The 23,735-nt window shown below is 35.3% G+C and overlaps 1 protein-coding gene and 1 long non-coding RNA gene across 3 annotated transcripts in view; both read right to left on the reverse strand.

The window, feature by feature from the left end:
* Window positions 1–23,735, reverse strand: part of SUGT1 (SGT1 homolog, MIS12 kinetochore complex assembly cochaperone) — a 241,438-nt gene that overhangs the window by 56,512 nt on the left and 161,191 nt on the right. For both annotated transcript variants that reach the window (XM_069068639.1, XM_069068638.1), the window contains 8 exons: window positions 22,361–22,451; window positions 17,254–17,323; window positions 14,476–14,546; window positions 12,645–12,698; window positions 11,949–11,968; window positions 5,386–5,420; window positions 2,167–2,263; window positions 1,219–1,326 (listed from right to left, as the gene is read on the reverse strand). In XM_069068639.1, the coding sequence (XP_068924740.1) occupies window positions 1,219–1,326; window positions 2,167–2,263; window positions 5,386–5,420; window positions 11,949–11,968; window positions 12,645–12,698; window positions 14,476–14,546; window positions 17,254–17,323; window positions 22,361–22,451 (546 nt within the window). The remainder of the gene's footprint in view (window positions 1–1,218; window positions 1,327–2,166; window positions 2,264–5,385; window positions 5,421–11,948; window positions 11,969–12,644; window positions 12,699–14,475; window positions 14,547–17,253; window positions 17,324–22,360; window positions 22,452–23,735) is intronic.
* Window positions 3,902–5,373, reverse strand: LOC138146637 (uncharacterized). The gene is made up of 2 exons (XR_011164556.1): window positions 5,239–5,373; window positions 3,902–4,423 (listed from the first exon to the last, which is right to left on the reverse strand). It is a non-coding gene; the product is annotated as an uncharacterized lncRNA (long non-coding RNA).

Below are 23,735 nucleotides of genomic sequence, written 5' to 3' on the forward strand. Positions count from 1 at the left end.
CACACACACACACACACACACACACACACACACACACACACACACACTCTGAGTTGGTATTTTGCTTTGGGGGCTCACTTATGAGAAGGATCTTGTGATTCCCTAGTCAAAATTCTGAGTGGCTGTATGTTCAGAGCTCCCCGACGGCTCAGATGCTTCTCTTGATCCAGGGATGTATGTAAAGTGTATAGCAATATTGCTTTGATTCAGGCAAAGCCCTGTCTATTGGTCTTTATTTCTCTGAAGTTCAGGGTACTGACTTTTCCCCTGAACTACTGAATGTAATTTAAAAAAAAAAAAAGATTGTTGATCCCTTAAGCAGCTATCTTTCCTAGTAAAGCAGATCTAAGAACCTGTGCTAATAGTCATCCTGATATGCCAGTGTTGTTGCTGCTACAATGACCAAGGGTAATAAGATAATACATGAAAACAAGTAGATTTATGTATTCATGAGAAAAGAGTTTTTTAGCGCTAGAGGTAACAAATAAAAACCAAACTCCTTAACTTGACATACAATTGAAACCAAAATATGTTCCATTCAAAATGAACTACTTACCAATCCAGAAACACATTCCGATCTTTCCCACCTTTGCTCACACCATTCCCCACTGGCTATGCTGCCCTCCCCTCACCACTTCTACCTGCTATTTCAGGTACCTGCTGAGTTTCAAAGACCACATAATCCACAAGACCTGATATGATACCCCCAGGCAGAAAAGCACCTTTCCAGTTCTGAATTCTCATGGATTTAGTTGTGCCTCTAAGACAAAGCTGAATATTAATGCAGTTTATGTAGGTGCATGTCTACTAGATCTTTCACACATGCCTCCTCAGAGACAGGTCTTGTTTTCCTCTTTATCACACAGTGCAGGGCTTTACAACAGTGGATATTTGATATCTGTTGAATACAATTTGTTAAATACACATTGCCATCCTCAATCCTTAATAGTTTAAAGGAGCAAATGTTACTTTAATACATTCAGCACAATTAATTAAAAGTCAACAAAAGCAGTAACAACAATTAAAAAAACCACACTTTACTTAGTAACAGAGTTTAACAAGTTTTTGATACTCAAACTAGGCTACTTCTGAGTTCATGTCTTAAAAAAAGAATATTAATACCACCTTTTAGAATTAAAATCACATGAAAAGTTGCATGGATAGTTTTTATATTTTTAAAGAATTAATATAAGCAATTAACCCTTCAAAATGCTTTACCTTTGTTGAAAGTATTTTAAAGGTGCTCTGTTCAGGTACTATAGGATGAATAAGTGAAAGCTTTAAACTATAGTCCTCTCCAGATGGAAGTTTCACCACTGCAGATAACTATTGAATAAAAATATTATCAAACTTTAATGTAAATATTCATACAAATTTAGCTCTAAGAACTCAAACACTCGTAGGGATAATGTATATTATTCAAATGAAATACCAAATTTAAGGCAGAAACCTCAAAATATCCTATTTTTCAATTTGGTATCAGATATATGCATTCAAATGAAAGCTAGAAAACAAAAATACAGAAAATATTTCAAAGAAAAAACTTTTCCCACCATACTAATATTCTTTCACTGTAATTTTCCTCAGTTACTATGAATAGAAAGGAATGACTAAAAAGTACCTATGTTTCACTTTTGAATCTCAAGAAAACTTATCAAAAACGGACCAATACTCTCATAATTTCATTTAATTCTGCATCTCACATTATCTACCACCAAATTTGGCTGTCATAAACTTCCGATCTCCAAATAGTCACCAACTCACTACATATTCACTAAGGATGCACTCAGATTTAAAACCTCTATAGATTTCAAAAATAAAAACTACAACTACTTTACATCAACATACTATACAAGAGAATAACAACACATTTCTCAGCACTGATAAATTGATTCTGCACTAAATTTCAAAGCTAGAAAAAAATTTAAAAATTGTTTTTGAAAGCATACCTATATCTATGGTATGATTTATCATGTCATTGAGCCCATGATAATTTTAAACTAAAAAAAACAATCCTTAAATAATCTAGATTTTTTTATATTAGTTCAGGTAAAAAGAGTAATATACATACATACATACATACATATATATATATATATACTGCATTTGCAGTCAAGAGAACTTAATAACAAGCAAGTGCAAATAAAGTTCAAAGAAAGTAATCACCTCATTTTCTGAAAATGACACATTTATGTTATTCTTCTGAACATTCTTGATCATGAGTGTAATGATTACTTGAGATTCTGTTTGGTACCAGTCATACCTTAAAAAGTAAGCACAAAGAATTCAAACCAGATGAGAGACTTAACAAAACTGAACTGCAGAAAGGATAGGAGAAATGGAATAAAGTAACTATAAAAAAGTAACTATAAAGTAACTATTGTGGAGGAGAGATAAGTTGTATTCATTGTGACAAAAGGAATCATTAGGAACAAGATAGATGCACTTAACTACATCAAAGTCAAAATATATGTGCAACAAAATTCAATATAACACAAAGAAAGAGAAAATAGACTGGGAAATATATTTACAGTAAAAACTCATCTAAAATATGTCATAATGTTTAAAAAAAAAAGTCACAGTGATCATTCCAAATCCACAAGAGGTAAATGGTAAAAAGATATTAATAATTTTCAAAAGAAACAAATTATTAAGCATTTAAAAATGTTTGACTTCACTAATAATCAAAGATTAAAACAACTGAGGTTCTATCTCATACCCATCAAATTGCAAAATAACTAAATTCAAAGAAATTTAATCCTAATAGGGTTGTAAAGAATTATGTATACTCATCTTATTGCCTGTAGAAATGAAAATTTTCATAATCTTTTTAGAGAGCAATCTGGTAATACACAGTAAAAGTTACAAAAATAGTCATAATCTTTTACCCAATTAATTCCATGGTTGGAAATATACTGTGAAAGGCTTATCAAAAACTAAATAAAGGGCAATATGCTTAAAGATATTTATAGCAACTTCACATATCATTGTAAAAAAACTAGAAACAACCTAAATATCCAATAATAGAAGAATGATTAAATAAAGGGAATCAAATAAAATGAGATAATTTAATGCAGTTCAGACTAAAAACTATGAGGAATATAAAGAATCTAGAAAGACTTAAGCAATAAAGCAAAGTGAAAAGATTAAATTGAGAGGAACAGAATACATAATACTACAAATATAGGAAGAAATGTGAATAAGAATGAACAGAATCCAAGAGTAACTGAAAAAAATACTATGCAACTTCATACATTGAAATTAAGTTAAATTTAAGTAGAAACTAAGTTTAGTTGTGCTGAAACTCAATGTTGTTTTAAAGAAAACAAAGTTTTAAAAGGATAAAAAAAGTAAACACAAATACATAATTAGACCTAATTCACACACAAAAATTGTAACAATATAGAAATAGATGTTACATTTTAGTTCTGTCTACCCTCATCATCACAAGATCACTTTAAAGTATTTGCTTCCAAAACAAAGAAGAGCAGTTAACAATTAATTTACAAACAAAAATCATTGCTTTTCTTTAACGTTTTATCAAGAAAAAAAAAAGGGGGGAGGCCACGTGGCACAGTGAGTAAGAGCGCCGGCCCCAGCATCGGGAGACCTGGAATCGATTCCAGCCTCAGATACTCGGCAGCCACACAAAAATAACTGGCCCTGTAACCTTGAGCAAGTTACTTAACCCCAATTGCTTTAAAAACAAAACAAAACCAAAAAAAAAAAACAAAAACCTGTAGTCTTAAAAATAGCAAGGGCTCCATCTTGAGGTACAAAACAGCAAAGCAAGTTTCTGGTTATTGTAGGTAATATCAGTAAAGAGTGACTTAGACAATCCAAAATACCCTGTCCAGTTGTTGGGGAAATTAATGTGATTTTTTAAGTGGCACTCCTAATCTTGTTTTGCTTAAGCTAATATTAAATAATTTTCTTTTTATTTCTTCAACACATACCAAGTGATGATACAAGTTCAAAGAATGTTAAAATGAGATAAGGAAACAATCCTAGAAACAACTTTAAGTTGTTTACTAATCTATAGGTAGAGTTGAGCAGTTAGTAAGCTCACAACTGAGGAATGTCACTGAGTGCTTCCTCATTGTTTTCACAGTAGAGCTGTCAAAGCAGGGTTCTAATTCTGTCCAATTTTAGCATCATAGTTGTCAATATTAAGAGACTGTTTTTCTTCTGCATTACTTTTTGTTAAAGAGTGTCATGCATATACACATAAATACTTTGTGGTGATTATAGTGCTGGTCTCTATTGAACCCAGGGGCCCCTGTTTCTATTCTCTTAGCTGGCCATTTCTGGTAAGAACATGACAAAAGCAGAATACTCTGTTAAAATTTTCAACATGCCTCACTTACATTGACATTTACCTTCATTAAATGGATTATATAGGGAAAGGAATCCAAATCTTCCCCTAAAAAAACACAGAAAAGACCTAGAACAGACTTGTTATATTTTTCCCAGTTCAAAAAATATAGAGAGAGAGGGGCTAATATAGTAATAAATTAAAATATTTGGTAGTCTTCCATCTTCACCAACTGGTTTTTCACCAGTTTAAATTTTTATTATCAATGCTGCTCCCATATTTCCTATACTCCTTATCCCATTAACCTGAAAAATAGATATAAGCTTGACCAAACAAAAAAATTTTCACGAAAACCCAAAATCATAGAAAAAGTTATAATAATTTGTTGTAAAACCTGTAATAACCAAGGTGATATGTGCCTTCCTATTCCCATCTTCCTTGCTCTTCCAAAGGTGAAAAAAGAATGTATCTAATTGGTTTATCAATAGAGGTGTGGGAAGCATAATGAACCAACAGCAGCAACCTCTAACTGTCCAGAAGAGAACCATGCCACAAGTAGCTTATCATTGCCATACTGCTAATCCTTAACACCACAATTAAGCTCCTGTCAGTGATGGCCCTGAGTAGCTGCCACCCTTATTTCGCTAAAAGTGTTTCTTTGAAAATTTCACAGTGAAGAAAGTAAAATGAGAGGCATAATTTATTAAATTTCTATAGGACTTATTGTCAGTTTACTTACCTTGGCATTACTAATTTGCTTAGCTACTATAACTATCAGATTTTAAAGAGAATAAAGCTGACTGTTGCTAATTTATGGAAAGGTGAAGAAGTAACAAATATGAAATCATGTGAAATAACTTCAAGCTTAAAGTAAATTAAAGATAGGGTTATTTGAACTAAATTGAAATACCAATGCTACTCACCAAACACCCTTGGAATTAATTTTAGCAGTCTCATGGTGAAATAAAAAAGCACAAGGTTATTTTAAAATTATAGAATGAGATCTTGCTTCAATAAGAGCACACTTTATAGAACAACTTAATGCTTTTTTTTAGAAATAAAATACTTACTTGATTTTTGATTGCTGGGTTTGCTGTTGTACAATCTGAATGCGGCATGTTGAATTAAAAAAAATTTACAAGTTAGATTGGCAACTGTACAATAAAATGCATTTCCTTTCAAACTTATATTTAATAATCTGTTAACTACATGGATAAAGGAAAAGCTAAATGAAAATTTGATTCAAAAATAAAAGGTCTCTGGTTTTAGGAAAAAAACTAAACACTGACTGTTTTGCATTTGTTTTACAAATCTCTTCTATCTACTTATATGTAAACATGTGGAATCCCTCCCCCTCCAGTAATTTTCTTAAAAGTAAGGTGCATCTTGCCTTTATTCTGTATCCCCAAGGATTGGCACATAAAAGGTGAGTAATAAATGCTTGCTGGTTGACTGAATGAAAAATGGCTAACAAACTGTCGTTTATGAATATAATGGAATAATTACTTTGTGAAACATAATGTGGAAAATGAGGAACTCATAGAAACAGGAAAATTTACATGAAATAATAAGGTAGAGAATCAAGAAAAAATATATATACAATGACCACAATAATGTAAATGAAAGCAACACTAAAAGATATCTGAAGTCAGAGTTAATACAGTGATCAGTCTTAGTTCCAAAGGTTACTAATGATGTATATATTTCCTTCCTCTCAGCAGAGGTGGTGGACTACAAGTGCAGTATGTTGCATACACTATAATATGCAACTGCTAGATGGTTCTCATTCTACAGCTTTTCCTTGCTATAAAGTAGGGTTCTAGTGGTAGGGGAAGATTATGAGGAAGTAACAGTGATACAAAGGACCAATAAATCATTTTTTTAAAAGAAAAAACTTTTGTAAAAATAACTTTTAAAGGAAGCTAGATATTCTAGGACTTATAAAATGTGACACTTATTCTTTCCTATGTAATATACATTCTCAGATTAAAGAAAATTTTGTTCTTCAAAAGAAACCAGGAAAGAGGGGCAGAGTCAAGATAGAGGAGTAGAAGCATGACCTTCCCGCGGCTCAGGCTTCCACCTTCCCCAATCAATGACACCAGCATTTAGTAGTAGCTTTAGCTCCTCCCTGCAGAGTGTAGGGGGACCAAGCACCAATCTGAGGGGTAATCACTCTTGCTTTAACCTGCTTGGATCTGGATTGCAGTCTAGGGTGGAGGTCCTGGGGTGTGTGTCCAGCTTGCCAGAGCCTGTGGAGGCCTCAGAGAGGGCACCCATCTAATACCTCCAGCAGCTGAGAAAACCCCAGCGTTTGGGACGAAAGCTCCCCTGTCTGGTGGCAGAGTCCTACATTGGCAAAAACCCCAGGGGTCATGTGACTGAGGGGCGACATGACCAGGCAAAGGAAACAAAGCAGACAGAAGATTCCAACATTAGACTCCTATTTTGGGGACAAAAAGGAGCAAAGCATGGAACAGGAGGAAGACAGTGAAGTCAGAACTCCTGCATCAAAAGCTTCAAAGGAAAATATGAGCTGGTTACAAGCCATAGAGGACCTTAAGAAGCAGATAAGAGAAGTTATCTCTTAAGGAAAAATTGGGAAGACAAATGAGAACAATGCAAAAAAATTACAAAATGAGAGTCAACAGCCTGACTGAGGAAAATAACACCTTAAAAAACAGACTAAATCAAATGGCAAGAGGCTCAAAAAGGCAATGAGGAGAAGAATGCCTTAAAAAGCTGAATTTGCCTGATGGAAAAAGAATCTCAAAAGCTCAATGAGGAGAATCATTGCTTCAGAATGAGACTGGAGCAAATGGAAGCTAATGACTTTATGAGAAATCAAGATGCTGTCAAACAGATCCAAACAAATGAAACAATAGAAGGCAATGTGAAATATCTCACTGAAAAAACCACTGACCTGGAAAATAGATCCAGGAGAGATAATTTAAAAATTATTGGACTACCTGAAAGCCATGATCAAAGTAAGAACCTAGAAATCATCCTCCAGGAAGTGCTCAAAGAAAACTGCCCTGATGTTTTAGAACCAGAGGGCAAAACAGAGGTTGAAAGAATCTACCGATCACCTCCTGAAAAAGATCCCAAAAAGAAAACTCCTAGGAATATTATAGCCAGGTTCCAGAATTCCCAGATCAAGGAGAGAATATTACAAGCAGCCAGGAAGAAACAATTTGAATATTGTAGAAACACAATCAGGATAACCCAGGATCTGGCAGCTTCTACACTGAGGGATCGAAGGGCTTGGAATATGATATTCCGGAGGGCAAAGGAGCTGGGATTAAAACCAAGAATCACCTACCCAGCAAAACTGAGTATCATGTTTCAGGAGAAAATATGGTCATTCAGCGGAACAGTGGACTTTCAAGCATTCTTGATGAAAAAACCAGAGTTGAATAGAAAATCTGACATTCAGATACAAGAAGCAAGAGAAGCATGAGAAAGTAAACAGGGAAAAGAAATCATAAGAAACTTATCAAAGTTGAACTATTAACATTCCTACATGGAAAAACAATAATTTTAACTTATGAAACTTTTGTCAGTATGAAAATAGTTGAAGGGAATAGAAATATATATATGTTTATATATGAGGGTATATGGGCATAGGAATACATATGTAAATGTGTGTATATATGTTTACAGGTATACACAGATAGAGGGCACAGGACCAATTTAACAGGAAGGGATGATACTTTAAAGGTGGAATTAAGAGGAGAGAGAGGAATATAATGAGAGGAGATGGGGAGAGACAGAATGGGGTAAACTATCTCATAAAGAAGAGGAAAGGGAAAATGGTTACAATGGAAGGGAAGAATAGGAAGGCAAAAGGGAATGTGTCAACCTTATTCTCATTGAATTTGGCTTGGGTAGGGAATGAAATACACACTAAATAGGGTATCTCACCCTCCAGGAGAGTAGGGGAAGGGGATTAGAGGGGGGATGATGGAAGGGAGGGAAATTGGAAGCACCCACTTTTGAAAAGGGACAGGATTAAAGTAGAGAATAGAACAAGTGGGATAGGAGGGAGGGAAATATAGTCGGTCTTTTACAATATATCTACTATGTTATTGTTTTGCATTAGCCACACATATACAGCCTATACTGAACTGCTTATCTTCCCAGTAAGGGTGGGTGACAAGGGAGGAAGGGAATGAATCTTTAATTTGAAGTTTTAAAATCAAATGTTTAAATATATATATATATTATTATTAATACTATTTTACATGTAATTGGGAAATAAGATATACAGGCACTGGGGCATAGAGATCCAATGGAAAAATCAAAAGGGGTATGGGAGAAAATATGGGAGAGCAGATTAGAGGAGGGGATATCCTGTGGGACTGATATTTTGGGGCGGTGGGTAGGGGAAAAACGGGGAGAAAATTTGTAACTCAAAATCTGGCAGAAATGAATGATGTAAATCAGAAGTTAATAAAGCATTTGAAAAATGTAAAAAAAAAAAAAGAAAACAAACAAACAAAAAAGAAATGAGAGCTTTATCAGGAAAACTTAAAAAGTATTTTTCCCCAGTTAACTTTTCCCTTTTGATTTTAACTGCATTGTTTTGTTGATGCAAAAAAAAAAAAATTAAATTTTAAAGGATCAAAATTGCTCATTTATTATATATTGAACCAGTTCCCTATGTATCTTTAATATTCAATTTTTATCATAGTAACTTACTGCAAAGTTTTTTCCTTCTCATTTTAGATGTATTGATTTTGTTCATGCAAAAGCTTTTCAAGTCTTTATAGTAAAAATTGTTCATTTTATCTTTTATAATCCCCTTTATCTCTCATTTAGTCAAGAAATCTTCCTCTATATATAGGTACAAAAATTATCTCTGTATCCCTCGTTCCATAATAAGAACTTATATGACTACACCTCTGTATCCATTTGAAACTTATTGTGGTATACGGTGTGAGATGTTTGTGTAAACATATTTTCCATCTGAGTTAGGGGAGGGGGCAGAGCCAAGATGGCGGAGTAAAATATATTTTTCTTTCAAAAAAAAAAAAAAGAAATTGCACATGTGACAAAATGGAAAAGGTACAAAAGAAGCAACAAATAGAAAATGTTAATTCTAAGAAAATAAACTAACTTCCTGAACTAAAATTGAAAAGTCATAATTTACATATATACATATGTGTAATATTCAAAAGTTGCTATGAGCACAAAACAGAAATATTTCCATGCTATCAATGATGATATCTTACTCTAATAAATACTCTTATCCTATGCATTGAACACTGGTCAGAAAATAGAATATGGCTATTCACCAGGCTCCCAAAGACATGCCTTTATCAGTCTAGGTGGAATGAAATTAAACACTAGTTATAATAGGTCCTAGGTCAATGCTAAAATCAAGTAACACTATGGTGTTGTATTAGGTAGGAACAGGGGAAGGGAGGGGATGAAGAATCCAGAACTAAACTAAGAATATGGATCTGTCCTAGAACCACTGTCTACGGCCAGGTAGCACAGCAAGTAAGAGCACCGGCTCCAGTGTCAGAACGACCTGGAGATCGAATCCCGGGCTCAGACACTTAGCACCCACCCAGAAACACCTGGCCGTGTAACCTTGAGCAAGTTACTTAACCCCAATTGCTTAGGGGTGGCCAGGTGGCTCAGCAAGTAAGAGCACCGGCTCCAGTGTTGGGACGACCTGGAGATCGAATCCCGGGCTCAGACACTCAGCACCACACCCAGAAATAACTGGCCATGTAACCTTGAGCAAGTTACTTAACCCTGATTGCTTAATAAAAATAAAAAATAAAAAACCACTGTCTAGAGAACAAATTGAGAGTTATTTGTTAGATGACAAAATTCAGTGAAGATGTATATCTCTAGTGGCATTAAGAGAATGTGACCTAGAACTCAAAAGCATGGGCACTTTTTTTTTTTTAAAGCAATTGGGGTTAAGTAACTTGCTCAAGGTTACACAGCCAGTTATCTCTGGGTGTGGTGCTGAGTATCTGAGCCCGGGATTCGATCTCCAGGTCATCCCGACACTGGAGCCGGTGCTTTTACTCGCTGAGCCACCTGGCCGCCCTTAGCATGGGCGCTTATAACACTAAATTTTGCTGGGTGTGCAAATCTCTGAGGGTTAACAAGAATCTTGTCACTATCCAACAACTACCAGGTGGAAATTAAGAATTAATGAAACTAAAAGGGTATTATGATTAAACATCAGATCACAAAGGACAATGGATAGACTAATAAGTGAGAATAGCATTAAAAGGATTTTGGTCCTGTTCCCCCCACCCCATAGATGGGGTGGCAGGAGGAGAGGGAGAGAAATTAAATGCTTGTTGAGAAAAATGAAACTTGGGGTGGCTAGGTGGCACAGTGAAGAGAGCTCTGTCCCTGGAGTCAGGAGGACCTGGGTTCAAATCCGGCCTCCAACACACACACACACACACACACACACACACACACACACACACACACAAAACTAGCCGTGTGACCTTGGGCAAGTCACTTAACCCCAATTGCCCTGCCTTCCCCCCTCCAAAGAGCAAAAAAGAAAAGAAAAATAAAAAGTGAAAAAGAAAAGTTTTTTTTAAAAGAATAAAGCTACAAGAGTGATGAAGAGGGACCATATGAAAATGATGAAAAAAATGATAGTCCCAGAAAAAAAAAACCAAGGCTAAGAATATACTACAATTTGGGCATCTTCTAATCTCTGTACTATGATCTTTTCATTATATCAAACTGCCTCATTTAAGAAAGAACAAAGAGAAGATTGCATAACAAAATAATTTCAATATAAAGTTAAAAAATTATAAAATCTCAATTTTAATGTATTCAATAATAAAAGTATTGCCCAGACTTTAGAAAACTTGAATATTTATTCTCAAAAGCAACTATAAGATTGATTTTTCAGTCATATTTACATTATTACATTTTACTAATATGAATAAATGTGTCTTACTAAAGTCCAAACTTGGGTTAATAAACATTACTGATGATGATAATTATAGACAGCTGATATAGATGAATATTTCCAGGGTAAATACACTAGTAAAACCCAAAGATTAATAGAAATATTAGTTTAAATTAATTGAAACATGTGCTGACTTCTTTCATGCTAGCCACAGAATAATTGTCCCCTCCTTGATGAAGCCAGTAAACAGAAGATTTTACTCAACTCTAACATTAGCTAAATTCAGTAAAGACAGCAGAAATCTAAGCCAAAAATTTGAGCATGTCCATTCAATTTCAGTGAACACCAACTGAATACTTATGACATAAGATTTGACCCACTAAATGCTTCTCAGGAAACAATTTGTTTAAATATCTTACTAATTTAAGTGGCAAAAAAGAGAAAAGAAGATGTATTTCAAAACAACAAAACATTAAATCAATTTGTTTTATGCAAACTAAGAGCATTAAAACATTCCAAGATAATTTTCACAAGCAAAACTTTTTATATAAAAATATCAGCCAAGAACAGAATTTAATTTCAATTTTTAAATAATGAACAGCTATTATGCCATTAGTACTGACCATTTAATTTAAAGAAACTCTTCATCCTGAATCTTGTCACATACATTATTTAGCACTTAAAATAAAACTAAAACAAACACGATAAAAATTAAAATGTAGGGCTTACCATTTCAGGTTCTGATATTTCTAAAATATAAAATGACATATTTTCAGGTACAATCAGCACGCTTAAAATTAACTATATATACACTTCTTTCATTGGTCAAGATAACAATTATAGATCATCCAAATAGTTTATGCCTATCTTCTATGCACTTTCAATTGGGTGAGAAAGTTTTTTAAACACTAGGGTTATCTTTAGTTCATTGATGTACATATCACTCCAATTCAAGTAATTTCCAATCTCCATTCTATCATCAGTATAATACAATGTACAAATCAGAAACTAGCAAGCGTATTTCCATGGATACCTAAAGGGTATATAAATCTCACTTAATATCTTTAATATATACAATATGGTTCCAAAAACTAGGTTAGATGCAACAATATTAGTAGAACATCAGCTACATAGCATTATAAAATAGCCACAACTTTGCAGTGGAGATTACTTATAAAAAATTAATTTTATAGAACATTTTAAAAAATAAAGCATTAATAATCCTACCACAAAATTATTTTGCTTGGGGAAACTTTGTACATTATGCTTATATCATTTAAAAACTCAGGGTGTCAAATATTTTTAAATATTAAGTTCAAAGGATAGAGAAATTATTAAAAATCACTCTAGGGAGACAAAATCAATTAAGTACTTTGAGAAATCTAACTAGTTTAATAATTATTAAGGGCACAAAGCTATACTTACTATTTTTATTTTCTTGACATCTTTTAATCCAGATGTTAAAAGTATCATCTGTATCTGAAAAGTAATGAACTCATTTAAATACACTATATCTCACCAACTTATACAAGCATCTGTCCTTTAAGCAACTGTTACAGTTTTGTTATAGCGAAATACAAAAAAATCAATTTAATCTCTAATTATTTGTAAAGAATGTTTTACCAGCATAATTTTTTAAACTACAAATTCCTGTTATTTCACTAGATAAACAAAGATGACCTACAGTTTTTCTCCTGATCTGCTGCTTTCATAAAAACCTCCTACCATACAATTGGAACACAAATATAATTCTGCTGCCTATATCAGGGTTCTCTGTCATTCATTTGGATTAGTAGAGGGACTTGACATCTAGTAGCAGGGTTCCTCATTTTCCAACTGGGTCTCAGGGAACAAATAAGTTTTAATTTTTTAGTGTGCAGTTATTTCCTCTTGCCTCTCTTCCTATAATTCTCCTACTGGTTTTACCTGACCTTTAAATGGATTTGGGTTTGTCATCATCACCAAAAGTGAGAAGCAGCTTTGACCACAACCACATAAAAAATGGTGGAGGCAGTCACCCAGGGATAGGAAAGTAGCAAGTGTATATTAATATTAACTGTATATGTGCATACATACAAAAAAAGTCATTATAAAAGGTCACTTCAGAAAACCCAGAACAATGTAATATACTCCCCAAAAGAGTAACATGCCCACAGGAAAGCAGAGTAACCCTAAAACTGATTAATCTTTCCAGTATTTAAAATATTCACACACTTGCAATAGACAATACATTTCATTATTAACAGAAGTATCAATACTTTAGTACTATTCCTAAATAATAATTTCCAAAGTTATTTCGTATCAGCCTGGTTCAGACCTAAAGATTCAGATGTACTTCCCTCACATTCAACAAAAAACAACTACTTATCAAATTGAATCAAGCCGTTTTGCAGGGCATGCACAAAAGACACTTTAGAATAGCAAATATAATACATACTGTGGAATTTTTGATAATATGTCATATCATGAGGCCAGAAAAAAACACATTACAGTGCTGCAAAGTTAGGGCTCCATATTTTAGAATTGCTATAGTCCAATTCAAAAATAGTATTAGTGTTAGCAATTCAAGTAAATAATGTGTTCTGCTTGGTATAAATAAAACCCAAGTTACTATTCAATGCTCTGAATTGGTTTTCTAGTGGTTAACACAGCCTTTAAGTGTTATGACCTTGGCTCATACAAAATAATTTCTATATGTATACCTGAATGATCAAACCTCTGTAATAAATTCTATACATGTATCTCAACTTAAACGAGCTGGGATGACTAATGCCATTCTATCTAATTTATTGGTTCTTCTCACCTATTTATCCTTTACCATAGTAACTGTCAGAACCCACAATTTGCTTCTCTGGAAAAGCCCTTGCTGAAATATTTTCCACCTCTCAAAATCAGAGCAGAAACAAATAATGAATTTATGCTAAACAAAACAAGCACAAGCTAAACCATTCTGCCTTACAAATGACATGATCATTCTGAAACAGGAGAAAACATTTCTTGAATTTTTGTAGCTTTGTTTTCCAAAATTGGAAAGCTCACACTATGCTTTAAATGCTACAGAAAAACTCCAGCTAATTATTTTTAAAATCAACTCAAGTTTTATAATCAGCATGAAATGCCATGAAGAAGGAAAAAAAACCCTACTTTGTAATTAATTTAAAATTGCAGTAAATAAATCTAAATGTAAACACTTATGGTCACAACTAATTCAAACATCTGAAATACTGACTGAATTTAGTGTAGTTCTGTTACTTACCATCTAATTTATGTCCTTCTGTGAAACTCTCTAGAGCCTCAGCATAGTTTTTTTCATGGTATTCACCTATCCTGGCATGAGCATATGAAAACAAAACAAATGAATGACAATAAGAGTTAGTTGTTTTTCTTACCATCAAATGATAAAACAATTTTTCTATCAAGTTCATACAAAAAATTCTTCTCCAAAACATCTCAGTAAAACCAAAATAAATTAAGACCAGTATCCTGATGACAATTTTAAACACATTTATAAAAAACCAAATACCACTTTTTTGGGAAAAAAAAAAGTTTCAAAAAGAAGTTTTTAAGGTTTCTCCATCTATGCTAGGCAATTAAAGTTCAAATCTATATATCATTTTAACATTTACAAAGTGCTTTACCTACAACCTTGAAGCTTTCATTAAATGTAAGGGGAAGAGGAGAATGACAAATAACAAACAAGCTTTCCTTCCTGGCTCAGGTCCAGCTCTCTTTTTACTACATCACACCACTAGAAACAGTGGCTTATATTTCTGACTTAACAACAATGTAAAGCATCAAAACAAAATGAGATGAGACGTGTGTCTTCCGAGAAGTTTAATATTGTGATAGTAATGGCAATTAAAGATTCCCCTGTATTGGCTTGGTTTTCAAACTGATTGTGTTAAAACCCAGAGCTTGTTAATCCCACCTGTGGGATGGACTTGTTGATGTGAAAAGAGAGTCCTGAACTGGGAGGAGCTGGTGATGTAGATCTGGAGAGACAAGAGAGAGGCAGAAGAACTTTTTGGAAGCAGCACCTCGTGGAGGCAGAGAGAGACTGAGAGAATTGCTGGGGGCCACTTTGAATTGCCCTGGACTTTTGAGACCTGCCCCGTGAGCTGCCAAGGACTGAGGAAACATGGCTGTTTTGCTGGTACTTTGTCTGTTTTCATGTTGTTTTGCCAGATTTGTCCACTGGTGAAAGACAGTCCTTTTGTTGAAGAAGTCCTGGAACCTGGCTGTTGGCTAAGAGCTCCTGAGACTGTCCACCCTCTCCCAGGATTTCTGTAAACATACAACAAGAAAATCCTTCTTCAGGGCTTCTGAACCAACAGAAAGGTTCCCAGACCCCTGCAACAACAGCACTGTCCTTCACTAGTGGACAGTATTCACTCTGTCTGCAGGACAGTCTCCAGACCCCTGCAACAACAGCACTGTCCTTCACCAGTGGACAGTATTCACTCTCTGTCTGCAGGACAGTCTCAGGAGCTCTTAGCCAACAGCCAGGTTCCAGGACTTCTTCAACAAAAGGACTGTCTTTCACCAGTGGACAAATCTGGCAAAACAACATCAAAACAGACACAAAGTACCAGCAAAACAGCCATGTCTCCTCAGTCCTTGGCAGCTCAGGGGGCAGGTCTCAAAAGTCCAGGGCAATTCAAAGTGGCCCCCAGCAATTCTCTCAGTCTCTCTCTGCCTCCACGAGGTGCTGCTTCCAAAAAGTTCTTCTGCCTCTCTCTTGTCTCTCCAGATCTACATCACCAGCTCCTCCCAGTTCAGGACTCTCTTTTCACATCAACAAGTCCATCCCACAGGTGGGATTAACAAGCTCTGGGTTTTAACACAATCAGTTTGAAAACCAAGCCAATACAGGGGAATCTTTAATTGCCATTACTATCACAAATATCAAAGTATACATTTTGTGCATTCTGTGGCACTCCACTTTGTTACATAACATGGTCACAAAGTAAGAATGTTCTAGCTAAGCCCCTCAATCCACTGGGCCACTTAACAACCAGAATCTTCTTTCTGATCCTTCTCAGCACCACCAAAGAACTAAGGATCCTTTTAACATACAGAAGAGGGCTATATAGTGAGCACCTCAGGAAAGATTTAACTTTCTCAGTGTCTGGGACCCTTTTAGCAGTCTGGAAATACTTATGAACTTCAGAACATTTTACATGAATAAATAAATTTACAAAAGAAACTAATTATATTGAAATAGTTTTCAAAACATTTTTAAATAACACAAGAATATGGATTACTCAATCCCCAGGGATTATCTTTTCAAAATTGACTCAATATAAGCAAAAGCGGTAGAATATGACCCCTTTTTAAGCGAGTCACATAACATGACAAAATCCCAGAAACAAAGGATCTGAAACCAGAAGGGACTACATCAGCTTTCGAGTAGGACCTACTCATGAAAGGAATTCCCTGATTATAAAACAGATTTAATTTCTTTAGCACTTCAAAGTCATCAAAGTGTGCTAATTGAGCCATATTAATGAGCCCCACTATGAACCTCTGAAGTAGATATTCAAGTATTATTATCCTTGTTTGACAGATGAGGAAACTGAGGCTCAGAGACAGGTGCAAGTGACTTGCCCAAAACCACATAGATTAGATCTGAGATTCCTGACTAGAAGTCTTGCACTCTATCCACTATGCCAAGTGCCTCTCCCCAAATATACATTTTTTTTTAATTGCTCATGGTAGAAGAGCAGAAGAAACATTTAAGGACAAAGTGAACCAAAGTGAATAGAGACCAAAAAAGGTCACTAAACAATACCTAAATTCATTACTTAAAAAAATAAACACTATAGTAAAAAAGTTTATGCTATTACCACATTCCTGACTTCAACACAAAACTACTGTAAACTGAATTTGAAATTAAGTTAGTCACCTATCACCTGCAACATTTCATTAAAATTCATTATCATACTATGACTATTACAACTCCACGATGAGTCTGTAAAAAGTATTCCAACACAAACAAGAAAAATGATTACTATACCATATAATGCATACATACCCTTTCCTCAGCAGAGCTGTGGAATTATTTGGGTTGAGTCCAAGAGATTTCTTTGCATCTATAACAGCATCTACAAAAATACATAGGTTGAAGTTAAACCACCTTACTGTTATAGCACTGTATCAAGTGGCCCATTAATCTTTAGGCAGACAGACCCACTACCATTGATACATGAGTCAAATCAAATCTGTTCTAGCGTGTGTTTCTTATCTCAGATTTGGTAGAAATATTATATGGTTTTAAACTATGGCTTTGTAAGTTAGTTTTTTCTTCTACATGTAAGAATTCATAAAAACAGGAAAAAATAAGCTGAGTCAGATAAATGAGGATTAATCCATGATTTAAAAAAAACACACACACAAAAGGAACTCAAGAAATATGGAGTACTAAGAAAGTACCAACAAAGAAGCAAGAAGTCCCAGAGAGATACCAGGTTAGGAAGCGGGGAGGAAACTGGTTCCATAGTTCTTAAATTCTGATTTTAAACTATAGCTTTTTGTCTTGAAAAACTTCTCTGAAACAACTACTTGAACAAGTTTTGTAAAACAAAAAGTCACATTTCAGAAGCAGATCAAAACTATTTTTTTCCTATTAATTAGAAAAAATATCAAAAAACTAGAGATTTCCCAAGAAGCAAACCAAGATAATAAGGCAACTCAAAAAGATGTCATGCAAGGATAAAAGAAACGAGAAATGGCCATTTTCAATATACTAGTACCAGTTGAGTGTCATAGAAATAGTTTATACTATAACTAGATTTTAGCCCAACATTTGATGAAATTAATAATAGATGAAAAAAAATTGTAAAAAGATAGGAGAGGTAAGGACCAGTCAATAATACAATCATATAGATTTGAAACTGGATGAATGGACATTCCAGAAAGTTGCAATTAATGAATCAGTGTCAAAGGGGCCTATCTCCAGTGAAGTTTTATCAGATTCCTGAGCTATTTAATATTTTTATGAACAATTTCCAAGCTTTCCTTGACATCAATCAAGATTAACTGTGTCTCCACAACTTTAACCCAATGCCTTGATTCTTCCTCCTAGAGTTAACAAGAAAAGTATAATCCCTCTAAAATGCCAAAGCCTCAAATACAAGGAAACTATTATACTGCCCCCCTTAAGTGTTCATTTATCCTGCTTTTTTTCAACAGACCTTCATGAGACTTGGATTCAAGTCCCTTCCCCATTCTACATGCCCTCTTCTGGACACTCTCAAGCTTCTCAGTGTTGTTCTTAAGCTCTAGTGTCTGAATGCAATATCCTAGTTAAGGTCTGACTGGGGCAGCATACAGAAAGGCTATCATCTCTTCCTGGAAGCTTTGTTTCTTAATAATCAGACTTGTCCAAAAGTGCCCATATCCCCAATGGAGGTCTTCAAACTAGACAACGACTTGTTGAGTATGTTATGGTGGCATTCCTATAAGAAATGGCTTGTATGAAATGGACAACTGAGATCTAAATTCTAAGATATTTCATTTGGAGAAGAGAATTTAGAAAGAATACTATAGTTATCTTCAAATATCTATATATTTTTCACACAGGAGAGGTAATAAACTTATTCCATTTCACTCTATAGGGCAGAATTACTTCTCTTACCTCAGAGTTAATGGAAATATTATTTGGTATTAAACTAAGGTTTCCAAATTATTTTTCTGCTCCATGTTTTATTAGGGACTTAATGGATGTATTCACCAAGACGAACTAAAAAGTTATGGATAGATCTTGGAAAAGCTCAATGGAATCCAGTGCCCTATGATCATCTCAACCCTCTTAGGGCCTTGAACCTAAATGAAGATAGTAAGATGCAATGTAAAGAGTATGTCAACAGATAATCACAATTTCATGAAATATATGTGAAAACTGAGTTTATTACAAGAGAATTACCATATATGTGGAACCCAGAGTTCACAATCCACACAGAAGTCTACATATGTATAACAAAGGAAGGAGGAAGGAACAAAAATCTCCACCTAAAAGGGTGTGGCATAGGAAGGGGAAAGTTATAGTAAAAGTGGAAAAAGGACAAAACCCCTCCTTAGGGGAGGAGCAAGGTGATGACAAAGTAGCATTCTTTCCCCTAGGCAATTGCTAAACCATGAAGATATGATGGTCTGCTTATCTATAAGGGTCCCAGTGGCATAAGAAGTTTCTCAGCCTAGCACAGACTTACTGGCACCTGTCTTGACAACCAAGGACACACAAAGGAGTAAAGCCTGGAATGCAAACAATTATGTCAAAGAGGGGAGAAAGGGAAAGTATCTGTCCTAGATGTATTCTGGGCTGTAATGGGAATGTAAATTTTTAAGATCTTCCCTGCCCCTAGGCTAAAGTCACCTGGAGCCTGGGGTGGGAGGCCTGTTTTTCAGTAGATACTTCTTGATTGGCCAGTGGGTCCAGAAGGTTGTTACATTCTCTGAGCCAGGAGAAGGCTGTATAAGCCCTGATGTGTAGCTTTGTCTTGGGGCTCACTTTGAGAAGTGTTCTGTGATTTGATCAGATGAAACTCTGGGAAGTCATTGTGGAGAGGCCCCCTGGCTTTGAAAAACTCACATGTTGATTTGGTATGGATGTAATGGTTGGACAGTTTGGAAATCTGTCCACTTGATCTGTTTGTCTGTCTTGATAATTCTGTCTGTATACTCTGAAGTTCGGGGTGCTGACCTTTCTCCCCTGAACTAGGTGATACATATTTGACTGATTAAAGTAAGCTTGTTAACCCATTCTGAGTTGCTTTCCTTTATCAAAGCAGATCCCAGGAATCTGTGTTGGCAGCCACCCTGAGGACGCTTGGGGTGCTTGCTGCTACAAGGGCCTCTTGCATACTCTGGGTCCAGTGTTTCTGGAACACACGGCAATTCAAAAAAGACAAGTTCAGACAACCCCTCAACATTCCTTAACAAGTGCTAGATTTAGAACCAAAAGATTTGGGTTTGAATCACAGCTCTGACATTGACTATCTATGTGACCTTGGGTAAATCATTTAATTTTTCAGTTATCTCACGTGTAAAATGAAGAGGTTGGATTAGTTCATTTACTAAGGTCCCTTCTAGAATCAAATTAATGACGATACAAAAGTCCCCAGTGTAACTGAATCATCAGCCATTCTACAGTCTCATGACTGAATTATGTTACAACCTTTTATAACCTCCTAATGCAAGTCAACAATCGAAGATATGACCTAATCATCAGTGAGTCCCCAGTTCTCTTGAAGAGGTCAATGTCTCATTCCTGAATGGGCATATTTTCAATTTATGTTCTTGAGAGTAGTGATCAAAAAAAAGCAAGTTTTCAGATGTTAGTTATTGGCACAAGAGACACAGCTGCAATAATAGTGCAAAAGCCTCTGTTGGAAGGTTGTTGTTTCTTTATAAAGACTTTTGCAAGATCTTATTCTATAATTATTTGAAAACCCTCAGTTCATTATAAGGAAAAGCTTCCAAATAATTGGCAATGTCTAAAAACTAAACAGACTATTTCATGAAGCTACAAGTTCCCTGTTACTAGGAAATATCCAAGTAATGGTTGGATGATCATTCACCAGGGAAATTGAAAAAAGAATTCACTTATCAGGTAGGCAGGTAGGTAGGTAAGGTAGGTAAGCAGGCAGCTGGGCTAGCTGACCTCTGTAAGGGTTATGGGATTTAAAGATCTCCCATGCCCCATGGACGTGCTGACATAGCAGAGCAAGAGAAAGTGAAAAGCCGAGCTAACGGTCCTGTGGTTGGCAGTTGGCGGCAGTTGCTTTTTTTTTTTTTTTTTTTGAGTTAGGACTCCTGCTGAGGACTGCCAGGGGCCGGAGCTGCTGGGAGCACGCTGGGTGGTTGCTGTGAGTGGGGAGAGGAGGACCTTTGCCTGAGGTAGCCTGTTCTGTTTTAAAGGCTTGAAAATGTGGGTGCTTTCTACTTTATCTACCTGTGCCAATATCATAACTACTCTGATGGCTTTCACTTTCTGGTTTTGGGACTCAGTCTTTTGGTATCTTAATAAATTTTCTAGTTTATTTCCCCAAATGGCAAACCTGATGTATTTTGTGATGGATAATTATATCAGCATATTTGTAATCTCTATAGGCATTGTGAATATGGCATTGCTGATACAACCTCTTAGGTCCCTTCCAACTGAAGGTTTTAGGTCTCTATCTTTTAAAACATGTCTGTGGCATTACAGCTGCTTCCAATATGTTAAAATGCTATGGTAAGAGTTAAAAGAATTCAATTCACATTTTCAACTATCCTATGAGTAATGGAGCTTTGGCTCCAATCATGTACCTTCTTACCATTAGAAATTTTTATCTACAGAACAACAATATATTTTTCATAACAGAGTGGGGCTTGTAAATATTTTCATTATAAAAAAAACTATGTGACACAGAACTAAAAAGAAAGCATAGAAGTGTTTTCTATATCAGTATACTGAAACTCCATGAAAAGAAACTCCATAGCAACCAGCTGTCAACTGCCTCTTGGATCACAAGTTCCTAAACCCTTCACAACCTAGCCCCAACCTACCTTTCCAACACTGTAAAGCACTCCCCTTTGCACATCCTACAACTCAACCAAATTGGTCTTCTTTGGGTTCCTCACACACAACCTTCAAACTCCTGCCTCCGCACCACTGCACTGGCCATCTACCATGCCTGATATGTACTCCCACATCACCTCCTTCTAGAATCCTTTGTTTTCTTCAAAATTGCCCAACCACCACCATGAAGCTTTTCCTGATCTTCACACCCTCTCCCCCCAGCTATAAGGGGGAACCTCCCCAAAGTTTTACCTTGTATTTATGTGGCATGTACTAATTTATGAACACACTGTCTCCACCAATAAGTTCCTTGACATTAGGAAGTGGTTCACTTTTGTCTTTCTATCTTCAGAGCCTAGCACAGTGCCTGATCCTTAGTAGGGGAGACCAAAAAACCCAATAGAGAGAACAACTGTCCGATAACATAAATTTTAAATAAATTGCAACTCATTATAAAAACGTTTGATAACAATTCATCTTTTTAATCCTTAAGGATAATCACTAACACTTATCTGATTCATGACATGTTATAAAGATCTTGTCTTTCATCTAATCGCACCATCTCACATAAAGGAGTTACCATAGTAATTCTTCAGAAGAATGTGGGCATAAGCTCTTTGGCAGTAATATTCTGCATCATCTGGTTTCTCTTCCAGTGCTCTTGTCAGCGCCTAGAAATTCAAATAAAAATATGAAGAATGCTTCAGTAAAATCTTAAAAACAAAAGATGCTGATTTTTTTTTTAAGAGCACAAATTTTCTTTGAGAATTTCCACGCCACAGAAAAAATCAAGTTATCATGCTTACATATTTTTCCTGGAAAAGAGAAGTCCAATGACACGATCTCATCTCCTCAACAATAAAAAATTCATTAAAAATAATTTTCCCCACAATTTCTTTCAACTTCTGTACTCTTACCCACCTTATTTTTTGTACTTAATCATTGCTAAAAGCAGGGACTAGAGGGAAAAAAATGTATCTTTAAGAATATCAGTTAGTCATGAAAAAACAGGAAAATGATAAACGTTGGAGATGTGGGGAAGTTGGAAGTGCATTGTTGTTGGAGCAGTGAAGTGATCTAACCAGTATGGGGAACAATTTGGAACTATGCCCAAAGGGCTATAAAACTGTGCATACTCTTTGATCCAGAAATTCCACTATTACATCTGTATCCCAAAGAGATCATAAAAATGGGAAAAGGACCTAGATGTACAAAAATACTTATAGAAGTTCTCTTTGTGGTGGCCAAGAATTGGAAATTGAAGGGATGCCCATCAACTGGAAATGGGTGAACAAGTTGTGATATATGAATGTAATGGAATACTACTGTGCTATAAGAAATGATGAGCAGATTTCAGAAAAATCTGGAAAGACTTGCATGAACTGATGCTGAGCAAACTGAGCAGAACCAGGAGAAAATCATACAGAGTAACAGTAAAACTGTGTGATGACCAACACTGATAGACTTAGCTCTTCTCAGCAATGCAATGATCTAAGTCAATTCCAAAAGACTCATGATAGAAAATGCTATTCACATCCAAAGAAAGAACTATGGAGTCTAAATGCAGATCACAGTATGCTATTTTCTTTCCTGTGGTTTTCCCATTTTGTTTAGATTCTTCTTTCACAACATGACTAATATGGAAATATGTTTAATATGACTGTATTGTATAGTTCATATCATGCCATCTTGGGGGGAGGGGGAATTTAGAACTCAAAATCTCATAAAAGTGAACATAGAAAATTGAAAATAAATAAATTTTAGAAAAAAAAATAATATCAGTCACAATAGTCATTGCTGGAGGAGTTCTGGGAAGACAGACACTTTAAACACATTGCTTAAAGAGCTGTGAAACAAGAAAGACCATTTTGGAAATCAATTTGGAATCATGCAAGTAAAGTAACTACTCTTTGATCTAGACTAGATATTCCATTACTAGGCTTCTACTCCAAGAA

Source organism: Petaurus breviceps, unplaced genomic scaffold, assembly GCF_028583685.1.
Source record: "Petaurus breviceps papuanus isolate PSGF00001 unplaced genomic scaffold, PetGlider_PUasm1.0 90769, whole genome shotgun sequence".
Taxonomy (NCBI): Eukaryota; Metazoa; Chordata; class Mammalia; order Diprotodontia; family Petauridae; genus Petaurus; species Petaurus breviceps.